The sequence below is a fragment of the Chenopodium album genome, chromosome 5 (genome assembly GCF_948465745.1).
Source record: "Chenopodium album chromosome 5, dcCheAlbu1.1, whole genome shotgun sequence".
NCBI lineage: Eukaryota > Viridiplantae > Streptophyta > Magnoliopsida > Caryophyllales > Amaranthaceae > Chenopodium > Chenopodium album.
The window spans coordinates 53,280,852-53,301,372 of NC_137838.1; the positions used below are offsets into that span (position 1 = coordinate 53,280,852).

The 20,521-nt window shown below is 34.7% G+C and overlaps 1 protein-coding gene across 6 annotated transcripts in view; it reads left to right on the plus strand.

Moving 5' to 3' along the window:
• Nucleotides 1-1,424: 1,424 nt before the first annotated feature.
• The window catches only part of LOC145632109 (putative polyribonucleotide nucleotidyltransferase 1, chloroplastic), a 29,063-nt gene continuing 9,966 nt past the window's right edge, over nt 1,425-20,521 (plus strand). For all 6 annotated transcript variants that reach the window (XM_081684397.1, XM_081684399.1, XM_081684402.1 and 3 more), the window contains exons 1-12: nt 1,425-1,768; nt 5,381-5,449; nt 5,617-5,723; nt 6,143-6,185; nt 7,924-8,007; nt 8,502-8,566; nt 8,663-8,819; nt 8,912-8,968; nt 9,916-10,029; nt 12,347-12,610; nt 14,638-14,712; nt 15,367-15,480. In XM_081684397.1, the coding sequence (XP_081540523.1) occupies nt 1,490-1,768; nt 5,381-5,449; nt 5,617-5,723; nt 6,143-6,185; nt 7,924-8,007; nt 8,502-8,566; nt 8,663-8,819; nt 8,912-8,968; nt 9,916-10,029; nt 12,347-12,610; nt 14,638-14,712; nt 15,367-15,480 (1,428 nt within the window). In that variant the 5' untranslated portion in view covers nt 1,425-1,489. The remainder of the gene's footprint in view (nt 1,769-5,380; nt 5,450-5,616; nt 5,724-6,142; nt 6,186-7,923; nt 8,008-8,501; nt 8,567-8,662; nt 8,820-8,911; nt 8,969-9,915; nt 10,030-12,346; nt 12,611-14,637; nt 14,713-15,366; nt 15,481-20,521) is intronic.

Sequence of the window (20,521 nt, forward strand, 5' to 3'; positions counted from 1 at the left end):
AACCTTCGTGAAATATATATCTGCCAATTTCTTCATGAGTTTCAGGGCAGCGACCTCACTAGGATTACTTAAAAAATCAGACTCAACCGCGCCATTAAACAGACCCAAAGCGTCTTCAAAAGCTCGACCATGACCAACAATGTCAGCATGTCGTAGAAGCTTTTTCTGCAACCCAGTAGACTGTAACCGAGAAGCAAGAAAAGCATAATGTCGAACATCACCTGCAGAATAAAACACCAAGCCCTCCAAATGCAAATAGTAAAGTGGCAAGCCGCCACTGCCAATCGCCAAACCCAGGTCCTGAAGCGGTAACAATACGCTCCAAAGAAGATCGAAGAGCCCCGTCAAAAGTGCGCTGAGCCGCCTCAAAAGTACTCGGGGGACAAGTACGCAACGCAAAGTAGAGTTTAGAAACTCCGGTACAAGCCCTAAGTAACAATAGCTCACACTCCAGCGTAGCAACCTTATCCATAAGCGCAATGGTCTTGGTCACCCTATGCATCACAAGCTCACTACTAAAACCAGAATCAGAACTAGCAGGACCACCAAGCAACTTAACACCACGCGAAGGTCGAGCAATGTTAGGTGGAAAGACTATTATTATTATTATTATTATTATTATTATTATTATTATTATTATTATTATTATTATTATTATTATTATTATTATTATTATTATTATTATTATTATTATTGCTGCTGCTACTACTACTACTACTACTACTACTAATATCGCATTATTATTATAATCATTAAATTTTTAAAGTTAAATATTAATTATTATTATTATTATTATTATTAAATATTAATTATTATTATTATTATTATTATTATTGAAAATTAATAATTAGTATTATCTTTAAATATTAGTTATTATCTTAATATTAATTGTTATTATAAAAATCAATTATTGTTATTATAATTAATATTATTAGTTATAAGTATTATTATTACTATTAGTACAATTACTATTATTATTACTATTATTATTAAATATTAATTATTATTATTATTAATATTATTATCATTAATAATTAATTATTATTATTATTATTAAATATTAATAATTAATAATTAATAATTTATTATTATTCTTATTAAGTATTAATTATTTATTATTATTATTAAATATTAATTATTATTATAATAATTCAATATTAAGTATTAATTTTAAGTAGAGTAGAGCATTGCATTGCAGGGCAGGGCAGGGCAGGGCAGGGCAGAACAGAGCATATTGAAGCAGAGCATAGCAGAGCAAAGCAGATTTCAGCAGAGATGGATTCAAATAAGTAAAAGGTTATGTAAACACTGGATCGGCTCGATCCGATCCGACCCGACCCGACCCATGTCCTGCCCGTCATTTGCTTGCCTCTACCTCTGTTGGTGTACTTTGAATTGAAATGAACGAACAGATAAGGCAAACAAAGGGTCACTCTGCAGTTTCATCTCCACTCTCTTTTGTAGTTTCAAACAATCTCACAATTCAAAAATGTTAGCAAATTCATTATCTTCCTTAACTCATTCTTGCCCACATTCTTCTACACTTCCATCTTCACATTCAAAGAACTGCAAGCTTCTACTATCTACTTCTGCTTTGTCTCGTTTTAAAACTTTCAAGGCTTTTCCTTCTTTACACCATCTTCTTCCAAGATATTTCCATGGCAAAAACTTCAATTTTAGAGCTATGTCTGAAACCCATGTTTCTGACAAGTATACCCATGATTCCCTTCAACCTTACTCTGTTAAAATCCCATTTGGTGATAGACATGTAAGTCTCTAACATTCAATTGTATTTGGTTTTTTTTAATTTTAGTTTTTTCGATTTTAATTTTATTAATTTTAAATTTATTTGGTTTTTAGTGTGTTTATGTGTAGTTGGTTTGTGCTGTTTAATTGGTTTTGTGTTATAAATTATTGGAATTGTTTGTGTGATTAATAAGGAGTGGGAGAGAAGCTTCTTTGCAATTGCTGTGAAAATTTTGATTATTATTTTGAATTCCAATTATTGCCCACATTTGCTTGTTTTATTTTGGTATTTTGAATTCCAATTATTGCCCACATTTGCTTGTTTTATTTTAGGTGCCTCTTCCTAATGGAAGTTATCGACAATTGATTGTTTTAATGATGTTAATATACTCAAATGAGTAGAAAAATCATTTTTATAAACAAATTAATTATAAGTTTTGGATCAATTATTGTTGAGGAGATTAGTTGCAGTTGACCAACCCAATCCTTTTGGGATTAAGTTCAGTCGTGGCATTTCCCTGCTGGATCTTGCTGTTGTTGACCAACGAAATGACCCATGGATCAATTCTTTGGAAAACCATTGCACCTGGCTTGATTGTGCTGTGCATGTCGGCGTACTTATGAGCGAGTACGCACAGTAAGGGTGCAGGTTTCCGAAATAGAACCATCTAAATAACCTACAAGTGGGAATACCTAAAATAGAAGTTACCAAGGAATTCTACTAGCGTAGTCATTATTGAGGGATTGGCCAAATACGCATGTATTTTCCTTAGCAAATAGCTGGCGCTCTTTCATTATATCCAGCATATCCTCAGCATGTAAATGTCGTAAAGAAAAAAATAACATAACATATTCTTGTGAGGGAAGCAATGTTGCTGTTCGTGAGCTACTGCACTGTTGTGGAACATTGATTAACCTAAGTGGTGTTTCCCTAACTCATAGTGGCTAGCAAGTAGATTTTAAAATATAATGGACTGATTAAAAATTAGCTCATTAATATTTCGGGGGGTGGGGGGTGGTGGGGGTGGGGTGTGCTCTTTCTTATTTAGAGGAGCGGATGTTTATTGCACATTGCATTAAGGGCTGATCCAATGTGTACTCTTTGTTACCAGACTAGTGAAGCCTCGTATGTCTAACCACTGTGCCCCACCTTATAAAAACTTCTTTAGAAGAATTGGGCTAATTTTGATGTTGATTAATGTGTTTTGCTATCCTTCTGTGAACTAACAAGTTTCTTTGAGTGCAATGGTAGATTTCTACTATCCTTAAGTGCAAAACCAGCCTCTTTTGCTTCTATGGGACTATGAGTTATATATTCGCCCACTATCAAGCAAAATCTTAAGAAATTCATTCTTACTTGCTCATGTTAACTATAAAAGCCACTACAGGCATACAGATAAACTTTTTCAGATTTATACCTACAGTTAAATGCATCTTGTTGTTCCTGCTTCTGTCTCATATCCTATTAACACCTCAACTCTGCCTCCATAGTAGTCATACTAGTCAAAGATTGACAGTGCATTAAGTGGTAGGGAAATATTTCTCATTGCAATTGTAGCGTTCAATATGGGGGGTTCCCTTGAATTCTGAAAGTGTCGGGATAAAGTTTTTGTGGTTGCTTGTGCTGTTCTGGTTGGGGGTTCTTGTTTGGTTGGAAGGCTTCAAATGAGTTCTGTAAGACTGTTGGGGCTGGAACACCAGAACTGCATTAGCTGCAAGGGACATTGTTATTTCTTATCTGAGCATAGCAAGTTTGCTCTTGTAGGTGTGTTTGTTTAAATGTTGGGAATAAATCTGGGTATGATTTAATGTTTATAAAAGCTCAATATGCACTAGGCAATAGGAATCCTAGAGCCTAGGATCAAAGCGCAGACCTATAGCACACGCCTCACTGAAGTGAGGTGCAGCTAATTAAATTTAATATTTATTTTGGTGTAAGTTAGGCTGTTGTGCATCTTTCAGCTCTTCAGTATGCCACCTCTTTTTCCTAATTGAAATCACCTTGATTAGCCCAATTAAAGCTCTTGACCCTTTGGTTCCATGCAATCATTGAAATGGAACATTTTTAAGTTTGAGTGCAGTATATGTGATGCGAATTAAATTCGTTAAGCTCTTCTAGTTTTTAGAAATGTATCTCACTTTTTATACAACTTTTTCCATTGCTTGCCCTTTATCTATCCCCTGCTATGAGCATATCTGTCTCCTCAGTCCTCAATACTATCAGGTTCAATAATCACATAACTTTGAGTCATATTTCTTCCTGATCACTTCAAAGACTTGGAAAATACTATATTCTAATCAAGTTAATTGCCAGTTTCATTGAAGATACACCCCCCCTCCACACACTAAGCTGAAGCATATAAAAAATTATATCTAAGCTTCAATGTTCCTGTCTTCAATCCAGTGTTCTTTCTTATTCACCGTATTTTAACATCTTGACAGAAGAAGGGGTCCAAGGACAAAGAAAGATGGGAATAGGAAGTTGGCTTTGTTTCCTACTTTTTCCACTGCCTTCTTTTTAAGTGCCCTATTGTGATGTGCGGGGAGTTTTAGGCAAAAAGTTATATATAAGTGGGGTATGGTTAGTAATAAGAAATTTGGAAAAGTAAGAAAGAGAAATATGAATGGGGGACCACTAGGTATAATGTGAGAGGGAGAAATATTATAAAATGATAGTGGGGTCAAAAGGAAGTGAGAGAAATAATATATAATGTGAGTAGGGTTTCTAAATTTAGAAATGGGGCACTTAAAAAAACAGCTGCTTTTGGGAAATGGGGTACTTTAAAAAACGGAGGGAGTATTGAATTAACCGTCATTAAGTATCTGGATTCTGGATTGACTTGATTTGTTGATCTTGAAATACCTTTTATGAACCCTCTTAAGGTCTCTAAAGTTTTTCCAGATTGATCTTGTGCTGTAGGCTTACAGGCTTACAGCCATGTAGTTCGACATCTGACTGTTGATTTTCTCTGAATAAATTTTTGTTCTGTTGGGAAATTATAAGTTCAGGGGCTAGTGAACTGAGTAAGACTAGCTGCAGGATCTTTTCTTTGACACCAACAGTAATGCCCCCTGCTAAACTGTGGCAATAAACTGGAATCATGTTGGCATTAAGATAGGATCAGGATGGGGAAAGGAGAAAGAATATGGGAAGAGGGTGAGCGAAACAAAGGGTATTTGGCAAAATTAAGAGAAATTGCAACACAGTGTTTAGAGCAAATGTATCAATGCCATGATAATCAACTGTTACAAACACAATCATATAAATTTCTCATTGCTGACTGTCCATTGTGGTGGAGGATTAAGCAATATATAAGATATTTGGGCTGCTGATTTCTTATTATTGAGAATTCCCAGCTTTTCTTAACAACAGTATAGTCAAAATTTTATCATCCACACAGATTTATTCATCTATTTTGATGTGGAGCTTTTAGTAAGTATCAGATGGATACAACTGCTTCAGATGATGGTAAAAGATTGTGCATTGATGTATAAGCAAGATTTTGAAACACCTAGAAAACGGAAAAATCCCTCAGCTACCAAACAATATGATTCTGTTACAAGATTTAGTTATACTGTAGAGGTTGTCTGTCCCATAGAAATCAATCTGAAAGTTTTGTTGGATGTTTAACAGATCTTGGTCGAAACAGGTCATATTGGGAGACAAGCTAGTGGTGCTGTTACCGTGACAGATGGCGAAACGGTAAGTTCAAAACTTTACCATTGCTTGTTGTAGCCCGTTGATTAATAATGCTCATGCTTTCTGGATACTGAACTTTTACTGATGTGTAGTCTTGTTTACTGTGTATATTTGATTTCTTATCGGTTTAGGCTGATTTACTATTACTTTCTTTCTGTTTCTTCCTGCAGATTGTCTACACTACTGTTTGTATGGCTGATATACCTAGTGAGCCATCTGATTTTTTCCCCCTTTCTGTAAATTATCAAGAGCGGTTTTCAGCGGCTGGTCGTACAAGGTAATATCTATCCCTCAGTATAATAATCAAAGGTGACACGTATGAAAGTACTTTGGTTTGTACTAGGAATATAATTTTCCCCTGTCTCACATCATTGCCGGATTGTCCCTTGGAAAAATTGCAAAAAAACTCTATTTACAGTCTTTTAAGTCTATGAAATTTCCTTCAAAAAAAAAGAAAAAATTCTCCGAAATTAATCGGTCCAGGATTGTATCCTGGTCCAGGTCCTGATTCTTTTGACAATTTCCTTCAAAAGGTCCTGATATTATTCATGTCAACTTAGTCGATTACTGCTTTATGTGTGCGCTAAAGTGGTATAATCCTTCTTGGAATGACATTTTAACTCTGTTCCGGGCCAAAATATTAAAAAGAAAATCTGACACACCTTGTCTCCTCTGGCATTAAAATTTCAAATGCAGTGGCGGTTTTTTCAAACGTGAAGGGAGACCGAAGGATCATGAGGTATTTAGCTCTGCTATTTGATTGATAAGAAACTTTTTGTGTTATATAAGTTCATTTTAGTCCACATCCATGGCCATCTTCATGCCATATAATGCTGATGAAGGTTCATCAGTGACTATTGAATGAATGTCTTAGTTGATGAGTTAGCAGATGATTAGTTTTTGAATCAAAACCTATTGGAATTTATTCCATTTTTTTTATGTTAACCGCTGGACACTTTTGATTGGTGATACGAAGATAGATTTCGATTTACGACTGGTATCAAAAATTTGAGGTGTTTTTTCTCACATTACATGCTAAAACAAGGATACATATCTATATGTTACTTTCTGAAGACACCTAGTCCTCCTCCCGTATTGTCCCTTTTTGAGATGTCATAGAAATCTTGTAAGGAAAAGTTCTACTTGTATTAATCATTGTACCATTAATCTTCTCTATTTATTAAATTTTTTTTTCCCAATTTTTATGTTACTGTGTTCTTTGTGCTAAGATTGGTGTTGCATACATTGTGTACTTTCAGTTTGTATGTTCAAAATTCTCCATAACATGACTCAAAAGTATTAAGTAGTGTTACGTTGATAGGATATTTCTAAATTAATCACGGTTCACACTTTCATTCCAGACTCTAGCATTAGTTGATGATGATAGGTAATTTGTTTTTGTTTTCTTCTATTATCTTTTCGTGTAATTGCATTGCTTGATTTTGATTCTGTGATTGGTTCTTGAATCTTTTTTTTTTTATTATTTATTTATTTAACTCGACATGTTTTAGAGCTTCGCCTTTGTTATTATTACATTACTCCCTCCATATTTTATTACTTGTTCCATTTTCCTTTTGCGGCCATATTTTGTTACTTGCTCCATTTTCTGTTTTCGAAACTTGTAATAATATTTTACTATTTTTCTCCCCATTAGTGGTCCCATAATATCATCTTTTAATATTTTTCATATTCTCTCTCCTCCCCAATTATACTCATTTTTTTTCAACCAACCCCATTTCCATTGTAAAATACGGAAATGGAGCAAGTAATAATATATGGAGGGAGTATTTATTTATTTGGTGGGCTCTGTTAAATTCTTTCATTTAAAATGATTATATTTTTATTTTACTTTTGTCAAAACACTGTTCTGCAGTCGGTAAGTTATTCAGTTTCTTTGCTATGAGTTGCATTGTTTTTTAGAATAAAGAGAAATTGTTTTGTAGAGTGATATACAAAAAATGAGAAAGGCATACAAGGACTTTTGATGGAAAAAATTGTATGTTGAGAAAATAATTTTCCAACCATGCTGTGCATCTGACAGAGAAAACTTAAAATACGCATCACGGGTCCATTCATAGACATACAAGGAGCATAGATCTAAGATGCAAGTTTTAAAGGAAAAACGAACTCTGATCTGTATCTTGGATGATGCTGTGATAGCGGTATCCAGGATATGTCTTACAAGTAGATGTGTTACAATATTCTTCATTGGTAATGCAGTTGGTTTGCAGCAGTTGTGGCCTAAAATTTTGGTCACGGTAAACACAAATCCATTAAAGTGCAGTCGTGATGTAGTGATCCAGCCAAGATTTATTACCTAATACCGTACATGATAGCATAATACATTAATTCTAATGGCACCCTTAGGTTTTATGAATTTTCATGATGAGGATAACTCAATACTAAGGGCATCTATATGTTAATGTCGGGTACTTTTGCATCTTGAATATCTTAGAATTGAATGACTTTGCTTGCAGGTTCTAGTTTGTAGACTGATTGATAGGCCTTTGCGTCCTACTATGGTTAAGGGCTTCTACCATGAAACTCAGGTCTTATCTTGGGTAAGAATTCTTTGATAGTTCTGTTTGTGCTTCTATCTATAGTTTTTGTTTGGTACACTGCAATCATCATCTTTATCCCAGAAGTGTCTCTCGAACTTTTCCTCTCAATAATATCTTTCCTTCATTGAGAATTTTAAGAATTTAACACATGCACGTCTATTGAGACTCTTTGTATCAATATTACAAAACTTTGAGATAGAATATCACTGATATTAATATTGAAGTCCCTCCTTCCTTAAATAATCTATGAAAAATGATGCATCAAGGACAAAGATGAATTTATATATATTCCATATCAATATATCTCTTTTAGATTAAAGGCTTATGTTTCCGTGTATAGTAAGTAAGTAGACTTGTGCTCTTCTTTTTGTGCTTATTTGCTCAATTTCTAATGAATCAAGAGAACCATTTTGTATTGTTGAATTCTTGTTGAATTTCTTCCATTACATATCGATAGAATGTTTTCTTATTGAGATGATATATCTTGTGCCAAGGTTTTGAGTTATGATGGGTTGCATCCTCCTGATGCTTTGGCGGTCACAGCAGCTGGAATAGCAGTGTATGTTTATAAGAACTCTGATACGTTAAGTGTTCATAAATTGTCTGATGGATGTAATGTACAGTATGTAAACTGTTTCTGATCTTAAATATGCAGAGCTCTGTCAGAATTACCACATACAAAGACAATTGCTGGAGTACGTGTTGGTCTTGTTGGTGGGAAGTATATTGTAAACCCTACAACTAATGAGATAGAAGATTCAGAGTTGGATTTGGTAGTAGCAGGCACAGATAGTGCTATCCTAATGATAGAGGTTTGTATTCATCGCATCAGTCACTGACTCACTGTACAATTCGAATTACTGCTGTCTTTTATAGACCCTTAAGCGGAATGAATCTTTTGCAGGGTTATTGCAATTTTCTCCCAGAAGAAAAGGTGCTGGAAGCTGTAGAAGTTGGACAGGTGATATATGCTACTTCGTATAATTTAGCTTGCTTAAGGTGTCTTGGTTAATTTCCCTGTGAAGTCTGGTTTTTTTTCATTACTGGATATTGTTTTTCTTTTCACTCCTTATAGGTCCTGCTATGATTTCAACAACTGTGTTCAATATCTTTAGATGGTCTTGCCATTCTTGCAACTGCATCGTGACATAATAAAATACTTATTGTTTTTTTCCTTTAGTTACGGATACTTCTATTCCTGATCAATGCAATAGTTTGTGCGAAGATTCTATGTCTTTTGGATACTATAGTATTTGGCCAAAAACATGGATACTATACCACCGAAGGAATGGAATTCAATACCCTTTATATGAATTTCAATATGAATCATTACACTGGTCAAGCCGAAATTCATACATACATTACATACATGTATTGAATACTATCAGGCCTAGGTGTTCATAATATTCATATTGAAACACATATTGTCATTGTTCATATTGAATACCAACTGTTATGCATATTGAAATCCAAATAATGGGTATTGAATTCCATTCCTTTTGTGGTATATTCATAATGGTTTAGGTCTTTGCTGCCAGACTTTGGGTGGGGGTAGTCTTAGCGCCACACTATGTTAGGTTTCTATGTTTCACATAGTACCAACAATTCACTTGTACCAAAATTAATTTTTTTGCACCAAATTTTTGTACCAATATGTGGTATTTGTAACAAATATTTTGGTACCAAAATTGATTTTTGTACCAAAATATGTGATTTTGTACCAAAATGGTGTTGTGTGAGAATTCAATTCTCACACAGTGTGACTTACTTGACTATGGGTACAGTCATTATGAAAAGATTTAGTTCTTCCCCAAATTTTATTTTATATTTATTGATCTTTACATTCTGTATTTTACATGCATGTTTTTTTAGTCATCAGCTTTATAAGTGAGAAAAATGTCATTTCAGGAAGCAGTGCGGGCTATATGCAAGGAAATAAATGCTCTGGTTGAAAGGTGTGGGAAACCTAAAATGCTTGATGCTATAAAATTGCCACCTCCAGAACTGTACAAGCATGTTGAGGTATATGAGTTGAAGTTTTCATCCATGTTTATTTTAATTTGATTTTTTTTAAATTTAAATTATTTATTTATTTATTTATTTATTTATAAAAAAGTTTATTATGCATTTGATTTGAAAATGTATAGTGTTGCACTAAAGACAGTCACTAATGTGGCTAATGCACTTCATGGAGGAAGGTATTAGACAAGTTTATGGAGGAGCAACCCAAGAATTCTTTTGATATATGAAGGCTTTAATTGTTATTTTCATCCCGTAGTTATATTCTTTACCCCAGAATACCATTTGCAATTTCCTTTCTTATCCATCCAAGATGCTGTTAACAGTTACTTCCTCTCTTCTTTTTTAGTTGACTAGGGTAGCTAACGCATGTTATTCACGCGCCATAGCTAGCTATGTCGGGGGAGCTCTTTCGATTTGGCCTTATATCACAAATTTAGTTGTTGGCAACATTTGTGAGGGAAATTTTGTAAACAAATATTTCCAAGGGTATAAATATCCGCACACAATTCTCAACAGTTCAAAAAAGAGGCATCTAACATTAATCAGGGCAAATAAGTAAATAAACATTTTTAGGGGTTGACTAACTTTAGTGATATATAAACTCTTATGAATAGTGTTAGAATCATTCGTGAGATGATTCTAACACTATTCATAAGAGTTTACGCATAGTAATTGTTGAACTTGATTGTTGGCAAACGTGATAAGAGTTTGCTTAAACTTTTTAAAAGGTATCACGTTTGCCAACAATCAAGTTCAACAATTACTATGCGTAAACTCTTATGAATAGTGTTAGAATCATTCGTGAGATGATTCTAACACTATTCATAAGAGTTTGCTTAAACTTTTTAAAAGTTATCACGTTTGTCAACAATCAAGTTCAACAATTACTATGCGTAATTATCAATAAGTAAATATAGTCAAAAGTTGTTATTATGAAAATACACATTGAGATGATTCTAACAATATCTCACATGAACTATATATCACTAAAGTTAGTCATGTATTTAGCTGTATATTACTCTTTTTCTCTTTTACTGCTTTTGGTAGTTTTACATTGTGGGGATTGGGAGGGATGCATATACATATATGTATACTCTCTTTAATAACTAAGTAGAAATTGATGTTGATAAAAAATTAAAAACGAGGTTATCTTTGTTATAAGTTGAAGACAATATTACGAGTAGTTTAACTATGGTATCCACGTTCCCGGGTCCACATTTAGGATGATGTCCCCTTGTCAGTAAATTTTAATTACCATGCCTGATATCCGCAACCATAGAAAATACTTGCACCTGTGTCCATATATCGTAGTTATAAACTTATAACCAAACATCTTATATCGTAAAACTATGAGCCCTGATAAGTGTCAATATTATTTTGGGACAAATGGATTATTATAACTAGGATTAATTTTCTTCTGTTGCTCTAGCAAATTGGGTAGTGGGGTAGTCTGATGTGAACAGCGTTACAAGGTTCGCGGTACGTAGCCACGAACCGCGAACTAAGTCGCGCGTATCGGAACGCGGAACAAACGCGACTTGAGTCGCTAGGGTTCACGACCTGGATCGCTGAAGGAGGCGTCTCTGGAAGCAACTAGGCGACTGGTAGCAACTAGGCGACTGAATGGGTTCAATGGTTTTTTGCGATATTTCCAATGCATTTTCTCTCTCTTCTGGTTTTATATATCTTAGGAATTAGGAGTAGTTTTTTCTCTCTCCTCTCTCCTCTCTCCTCTCTCCTTTCTCCAGTAGTACTATTAAGCCAATAAGTTTATAATGTTGTTTTTATTGGAGTATTTATTATTTATTTATTTGTACTACATAGGGTGGCGGCTAGGGTTATATTCCAAATGGGCTTAAATCTTTGGGCTTTATATTATATATATTATGTATTCTATTTTCTTAACCAACCCACATAAATTCCTAAGATACAACTACATTTTATATTATTTTCCAAATCAATATCTTATTAATAAAAATCACCCATATATTTTATTATTTTATTTATTTCGTACCCAATCGTACCGGATTCATCGCGGGTAGCGTGTCGCGTATCCGTTTCCGTACCACGTTTCGAATCGAATCGTGTACCTTGTAACATTGGATGTGAATACTTTGTCCATTTAATTATTAAATATTTATGTGTCAATCATTCCTTTGTCTTCGTCTTTATGCTGATTCATTATTAAGTTGATGTTAAAAGGACATCTGTTTTGCTAGTATTAGTTTTTGATTAATTTTGTTTATGCGCAAGAAATGAATCAGCACAATGCATAACTGAGCTTTCCTCTATTTTGTCTTTTATTTCCCCTTGGAAGGAAATTGCTGGAGATGAATTGGTACATGCTCTGCAAATAAAGAAAAAATTACCCAGAAGGAAGGCCCTTGTGTTGTTGGAAGAGAAAGTTGTAGATATTCTTACTCAGAGGGGCTATGTTGGAAAGATTGGGGCTTCTGTAACTGCTGAAACTCTGCCAGATTTGTACGTGGATGAGGAGGAAGATGAGGAAGTGGTTGTTGATGGTGAAGTTGATGAAGGTGATGTTCATATAAAGCCATCTCCAAGAGTTTCCACTCCCTTGGTAAAGACTTCACTCTTTTCATCGTTTGAGTCATTGACATTCTCTTTGGTTTATGAATCTCAACGCATCTAGGTGTCTAGTTGTTTGCTCGTTCTCTGCTGACATCGATGCAATTGTGGGTCCTGAATTCGAGGGTTTTCTTGGTAATGGTTATAGTAATATGAATAACCATTAAAGCTTAGGTTGAAATTTTCAACGATCATTTTCTGCTTTTAGTTCTGAAATTGTAGATATAGAAAACATGACAGACTGCATTATGGCAGCACAAATTGGCATGTTTCTGTCGTCGCCAAGTTATGCTTTTGTTCTTATCTGTTTGATCTCTCTTTTCAATTCTCAGCAATACTATTCAATTATAGCTGGAAATTTGCTCATGGTTATCTGAGTTAGCTGGTGTCATTTTGGACCTTTATAGATGGAAAAGTATATGCAAGTCAAATCTATGACTTCTTGCTATTAATTACAAGTTATGTTATAAGCCACGTTGTATTGCTATATGCCCGGTAGATCTAGCTTTCTCACTTAAAACTGTCTTAGGTTTGAAGCCTGTTTACTATGTTTGATGTAAGCCTTTTTTCCATACAAGTGCGAGGTTGCTCTTGATGTCTACAGGGTGGAATACTGCATGCATATAGTTTCTATTCCTGGGGGTTGGGCCAGCAGGGTGGAGAAGGGTTTAGGGGACCATTATTTATGTCTGTAATTACTAGTTGTAACTTTGGATCTGTCTTTATAAATCCTGTAAAGATGCAAGTTCTTAGGATTACAGTTGCTGTTGCAAAAATTTTATGATTGTTGTAATGGTTTTTGGATTTTATAAATATGTTGTTAGTGTTACTCAATGATGTCAGATGTCACAATGTGGATTGTCAATATTTAATAAATTGATTTTGATGCCTTTGTTTCACATATTATCTGGAATTTATACACTTTGAACATTCCTACTTCCCTTGTAACAATTTTTGTGTTATCTATTCTGTATGAGGAGATGTGAGGTCCTAAAAATCATAAGTGTCTATAATGAGTCAGTAATTTTCTCTTAAGTAATTTTAATACCATTACATGAAATGCTTTGATAACGGATTGTGATGGCTCATGCAGTAACCTTACTGCCTATAGCTTGTTGTGACGTGATTTAAATACAAATATTAGATGAAATATTTACTAAACAGCAATCTAATCATCATAATACAATTGTGTTACATAATAGAGCAGCTTTCACTGAATTCTATAACTTCAGTTCTCAAAAGGGCGTTGTAAATGAAACGATGCATGGTGCATGATTCTGATTGAAGCTGTTTTAAAACTCTCTTGCAATCTTTCCCTTGTGATACCAAAGTTTGTTGGCAACTTCCTGTGTAGAAGCTGCTTTGATTGGAATCAGTTATCTAGCCTTTTAGATTGTAAAACCAGCGCGTGGATATTGTTTTCCATTTTCAGTTAGGTAGCCAAAAATATCATGTAAAAGGAGATCAAGGGAGAATTCATCAACAGGATTATATAAAGATACGTGTCCAGTGTGGGCATTATTGCCAAAATTAATTCACTATTGGCTGTGCCAAATTTCATAGATTTGCTTATGATTTTCTAGATTGTATTTTTGGAGATATATCAATCATTTTCAAATTGTTAGAACTTCAGCATCAGCATCAATTTGCTATAAAATATGTAAAAATATTCCAAACTGCTAAAAAAAAGGCTAAACATTTAACTTCGTGGTCTGAGGAGAGAGGGCAGGATAGGGAGCATCGCTTTATGATTGATGAAATACCCGAGTCTGGGTTTTTTTATTCGCAATGAACTGTGACAATTTTCATAATTCCATATAGATATACTGAGTCTGTTAGTGCTTTTTATTTGACGCAATTCACTCTATATATGTGTCACATAAAGTATGTATCATAATAGAAAATGTTATTTTTAGTACTTATGCTGAGTCTCTTCATGCTTTTTGCTTGGTGCAACTCACTCTATTTTTTTGTCTCATAAAGTATGGAACATAATTAATAATAGTATTTTTTTGGCAGTTGTTCTCTGAGGTAGATGTGAAGCTGGTTTTTAAAGAAACTACATCAAAATACCTGCGAAAACGTATTGTTGAGGTAAACCTCTAGGGATTTAGCATTCTTTGTTTTGTCACTGTTAACGATAGGTTGTTCATGTTTGTCCTAATTCTGCTTGATTTGATGATAAGTTTGGTGAGAGTGCTGAGTTTTTGAGCAATTTGTTACTGCAGAAATAATTGAAGCTCTCTTAAAAGAAGTTATAGTTCTTGTACACATGTTCTTGTTTCCGCATTGGTTAGATAACTTTAAGCTATCATAATTTCATAGAATGAAAAAGGTTAATGCGGGGATCCCACCGTCACATTTCTCAATAGTGAGCAATCCATTAGGAAAATTTATTGCCTTACTTATGCATTGGCAAATAGAAGTAGTATTGTATTTAGAAATTTAGGAAATAAAGGAGGTGCTGGGAGGGAGGGGGTTTTATTCCCTTTCCTGTTTTTCTTTCTTGATAACTTTCCTTAGTCTTGAGCAAAACAACCCCATGATTTTGTGTACAGGGTTCTTCTATCTCTATATACTCCAATCTAGCTATTGATGCATACATATTCTACTCAAAATGAGATACACCAATTTAGCTTTCATGTTTATTTTTTTTTTCCTCTTCAAGTAGAGCAATGAACTGTGTTAATTTGTTTAGCCTGTCTGAATGAGATGGATGTCAGTTGTTTAATACTCTTTATTATACAGGGAGGACGAAGAAGTGATGGGAGAACTTCTGAAGAGATACGTCCTATCAATTCTAGATGTGGGTTGCTTCCTAGAGCTCATGGAAGTGCTCTTTTCACGCGAGGAGAGACACAGGTTTGCTTGATTGTTCAAATGCATCATTCGTTTTAATTGGGTGTTACATTTCACTAGTTTCCCTTTAATGTATGTACACTCTGAACACATTAATGTGGCAAATACAAATATGAGGTTTGTTAATTTGTATGAAAAACTTCATTTCCGTAATATTGGATAAAACATCAACTTGCTTCTAAGTATGTTCATTTATTTGTTCTTTAGACGAAGTTAGCTACTCCTATATTTTGGCCATAAGTTTCAAGTAGAAACCTCCATACTTTAGAGATATGTCCACAACAATTACATCTCAATATGGATTTTGGCCCTTAGCATTGATCGAGCATGTTAATATGCTGACAGATATTACAACCTTAACTAGAGTAGTTCAAAGGGGGCTATACAAATGCTTTTTTATGAGGCTTGTTAAAAAAACATTTTTCAAGCAGAAACTAATGCTATGTATTGTAATCTCAGATTGCTATAGTTAGCAGCAACATAAATAGTTTTTTGTTAAAATGCATGTGAAGAAATTCTATTTTCAATGAAAAAGCTACTCCCTCTGTCCCTAAATGTTCGTCACTTTTTCCATTTTGGGTGCCCCTACACGTTTGTCCATTTCATATTTTCAAAATTATTAAGATACATAAAAAAGACTTTAATACCCTCATTTTTTTGGTCTTATTAAGTTCTCTTCCTATTTTACCCAAACATTTGCCATAAAAATTGGGAAAAATTGCATGGAATATCCCACCTTTGGGGCGTCCGCTAAAAATGATCCCACCTTTGGGTTATTTTTATATAATCCAACCTTTGTACCCAATCCGCTCAAAATGGTCCTATCCGGTCATATAACTTGTTATAACATGTTACCAGCACGTGACGACTTGTAATTGGTCAAAAAAATTATTTTTTTTTTCTTTAAAAAGGCTAATTTAATTTAAAGAAAAAAAAAAAAAAAATTAAAATTTAGAAACCACCCAGGTGCCGTCCCTGTTGCCTAAGTCCGATCTCATGCCCCGCGGCTCAAGCTACCCAACCCCCAACAATGGCACCTGCGACAACACCGGACCCCCCTCCCCTAAACCACTAACCCTCTCCCTCACAAGAGCCCAGGTAGTGTTTTGCAAAGCTCCGGCAAGCTATAAAGCCATCCCCACCCTCGAAAACCCCTTTCCGTCCCGATCCTGGCCCCTTCCCCGTCTGGTTTGGTGGGTTTTCGATTTTTTGAAGGGGTTTTTGGGATTGGCTTGGCTGTGGTGGGATCCCGATCGGCGTGGTCATTTTTTGGGTGGTGGTTGTTTCGGGTCTGGATTTGGGTGGTGGTGGCGGCTGAAGTGGTGTGGCTTAGGTGCTGGTGTTTTTTTTTATTTATTTATTTTTTTTATTTTTTATTTTACTTTTTTTTTTAATATATTTTTTTTTAATTTTGGATAAATAAACTTGTGACACGTGTAAATTGATCTTAATAAAAAAAATTACCTCTTCAACCGATTACTGTTCACTCGGGACCATCATGAGTGGATTGAGTATGAAGGTCGAATTATTTAAAAATAAACCAAAAGTGGGATTATTTTGGGCGGACGCCCCAAAGGTGGAATTATTCTGGGAAATTTTTCCAAATATGCCAACTTTTGACTAATTCAATATTTTACACTCTTGAATCTCTCTATTTCTCTTTCCCATGTACGTTAATTTGAAATTTCTCTTTCCCATGCACTTTTATTACTTTATTGGTTGAGAATTTCTCTTTCCCATGTACTTTCATTACTTCACATTCTCCACCTTAATTCCCGTGAATTTTCATCAAAAGTGACAAACATTTGGGGACGGAGGGAGTATTGGCTATTCATTTCATATTCTTAGTTATTTTTGAAAGTGAATGTGCTTTCAAATTCTATCGCTGCATGTTGATAAATTTTGACATCCCATTAAATACTTGAATGTGCGTTCTTTTACTACAGCTAGCAAAGACAAGTGTAATGGAAAGGTTTTGTGCATGCTGTGATTTTTACTCACTTGATAGATTTTGATAGTTTCATGTGGACCATATACATTGATGCAATCCTAACCCCTACTTTAGTGAATTATTTAGAAATTCACAAATCTTTGGAAAACAGTTATCTATAATATTTTCTTGAAGTATAGCTTTAATTACCGATAGTTTAATGCACAAAGTCACTCTCGATTTTCACTTTGAATCTTGAATAAGTCTTGAACTTAATACACACTGATCATGTTTAGAGAGGCAATAGGTGTAATTGCAGGGATTGTAAGGTACTCTTGAATGAGTGTTTTACTTTAACCCTTTGTTATAGATGTGATATTTTAGGGTTAATGAAAAAGAGAGTTGTCATACGTTTATAGTAATAAAATGGTGGACCTTAAAAGATGACAAGGTGATGCCATTCCAATTCCACAACAAGGTGATGAGTATGCTGACAATTAGATTATTGGGAGGAGGCTGTGTAAACCAGATGTGGGAAACAGTTGTACATCATATGAGTGGCACTACATGAGAAATTTTGGCAGTACCAAAAGGTAGCACAAAGTTACAGTAGAGCTGTACTATGTAAGTAATATGCTGAAATTCAAGATCAAAAGAAAGCCAAAGTCATCGCTTACAAAGACTTAGGGGCCGTTTGATGGAAATGAGTAAGGGAAAGGAGTTAAGAAAGGATAGGTAACGAAAGATATTTTAAATCCCTTAATATACATGTGTGTTTGGGTAGACAAAAGATGGAATCAAACCCTACTCCAACCACCAACTCTCACTTCTGCATCTTCTTCCATCATCTCCAGGATATGCACCACTGCCATAACAAAAAAACCGCCATAACTACACCACCATTGCTCGCACGCTGGAAATGTCGCTATCCTTCACCACCATATGGCAAAATCACTGATTTTATGGTTATATTCGACCATGAAAATTACAAAATTAATGTTTTTGTTATTAAATTCAGTTGTAAAAAATCCTAATAGATGTGAAAGATTTCTCTCTCTCTTGGTGGTTGTGGTTGATGTTTGATGGGTTTAGGTTTTGCTTGCCTGATGGTATTTGGGGGTTTTATCGAGAAAGAAGAGGAAAAATTGGAGTTGGTTGGTGGGTAGTGGTGGAGAGGGCAGGTGGTTAATCGACGGGGTTTTGGGTGGTTGGTGGAGATGAGAGGGATGTGATAGGATATATGGCGGTGCTGGTGGTAGAGGTCAAGCAATGGGGTAGTGTGGGTGGTGTAGAGGAGTTTGGGGGTTTATGTTGAAACTGTTAGGGGGAGGGGATAGTATATGCTTTTGATTTGGGCAAAGGAATAAAAATTATGGCAAAGAAGCCATGTGGGGCCTTTTTCAAACAGTTGGATACAAAAGGAGTAAGCAATGTATTTAAGTTAGCCAGAATTAGGGGGTGTAAGGCACGAGAATTAGATCAGGTTTTGTGTATTGATGCAGAGGAAAGAGTGCTTGTTAAGGAAGTAAAGTTCTTGAGAATATGGCAAATGTTCTAGAATTTCCTTTCAGTGAGATCAGTATGATGAATATTAGTCTTCGGAAACTCAGTATAACAAAGCGTAGCGCTCTGCTGTCACAGTCTGAAGGAAAAATTGAAAAGGATTTTTAGTAAGTTGACTAGCAGAAGGGCAATAAGACATTATAAGTTTCAGATAGAGTTATATATCTGTGGATGTGTCTTAAAAAAGGAAGGATTTCTTTGGTCAACTAGGTTCCTTACTGATCTTCAACAGACTGTTAAGATGCCAATTGTTGGAGGCTTTGCATCCTTTTTTATTATAACAAAGGAGATATCCAAAGCTGTAACAAAAAAGTACCTAATTGCTTAGCCATATTTTATAAAATGGGAGACAGTGTCATTTGAGTATGAACACTATGAAAATGAGTATCTTTGTTTAAAGTACTAATGCCAACTTCAAGTTACTACTATAATTTCTATATTGTTTTGCATACAACTATTACTATGACAAAGGAAATTGACCACCCTAATATTATATCTAGTATTTTAATGCCTTAGTAAATATTTGTGAGTTTCTTGGGAAAAGTCTTCCTCTAAATTCAACTAATAGGCTTTAGTGTTGTGCACTTCTGATTTGCAGGATTTTTTAGGATTGTTACTGTTGTCTTTCCTAGCAACTAAGCGTTTTTGTTTCAGTGTGAAAGTTTAATTTCCTTGACATAAGACATTAGATCTTTGTAATCTGCTGCTGCAGCTGCATGATCTTTCTTACTTTGTACTTTGTTTAGTAGGTTTTGTGTCTTCTTTAGATGTACTTCGTATAATTTTATAAAGCTCTCACTTATCATAATACTTCTGTCACATCCATTGCTTTTGTAGTCTAGAACATATACCAATCATTTCATTGTCTGAAACGATAATCTGAATTTTAACGGATTTTTCACCATATAACACTGAGTTTTAACTTAATTCACCATATACCACCAAAAACTTTCTAATTCACTATGTACCACTCAATTTCTTTACATTACCACAAAATACCTTTTTTGGCAACTGCCGTTAGTTTGCCATTTGGGGTAATTTACTAATTCACCGTATACCATTAAGTAAAAATTTATTTCATCATATACTATTAAGTTAAAAGTAATTTCACCATATACCCAAAAATTCCGTTAGCTACTTTTTTTTATATAAAAAAAGGTATATAAACGTAGTACTTGAGGGATTAAAGTAGCAATTCACACTTCTAAAAGCATTTGCAAAGATGTCCACACACTTGAAATAATCATCATCATCTTACAATTCTCCGTATGTAAGAGTGCCAAACAAAGCTTGCTCTTGTGGTACGAATTTTGTAATAAGGAGCTTTGATTTGGCAAAAAATCCACAAAGGTTGTACTATGAGTTTGATGTATGTGAGACATTCAAATGTTGCTAGGGTAATGCCGAGAAATATGTCCTTTCGGATTATCCACAAAGGTTGTACTATAAGAAGTATGCTGCACAAAATCCACAGGTTCAAGTCTTTGAGTGTAAATGACTTTTAGACCATGCTTGCAAGGTATCCTTGATCCTTGCCATTTCCTACACCAA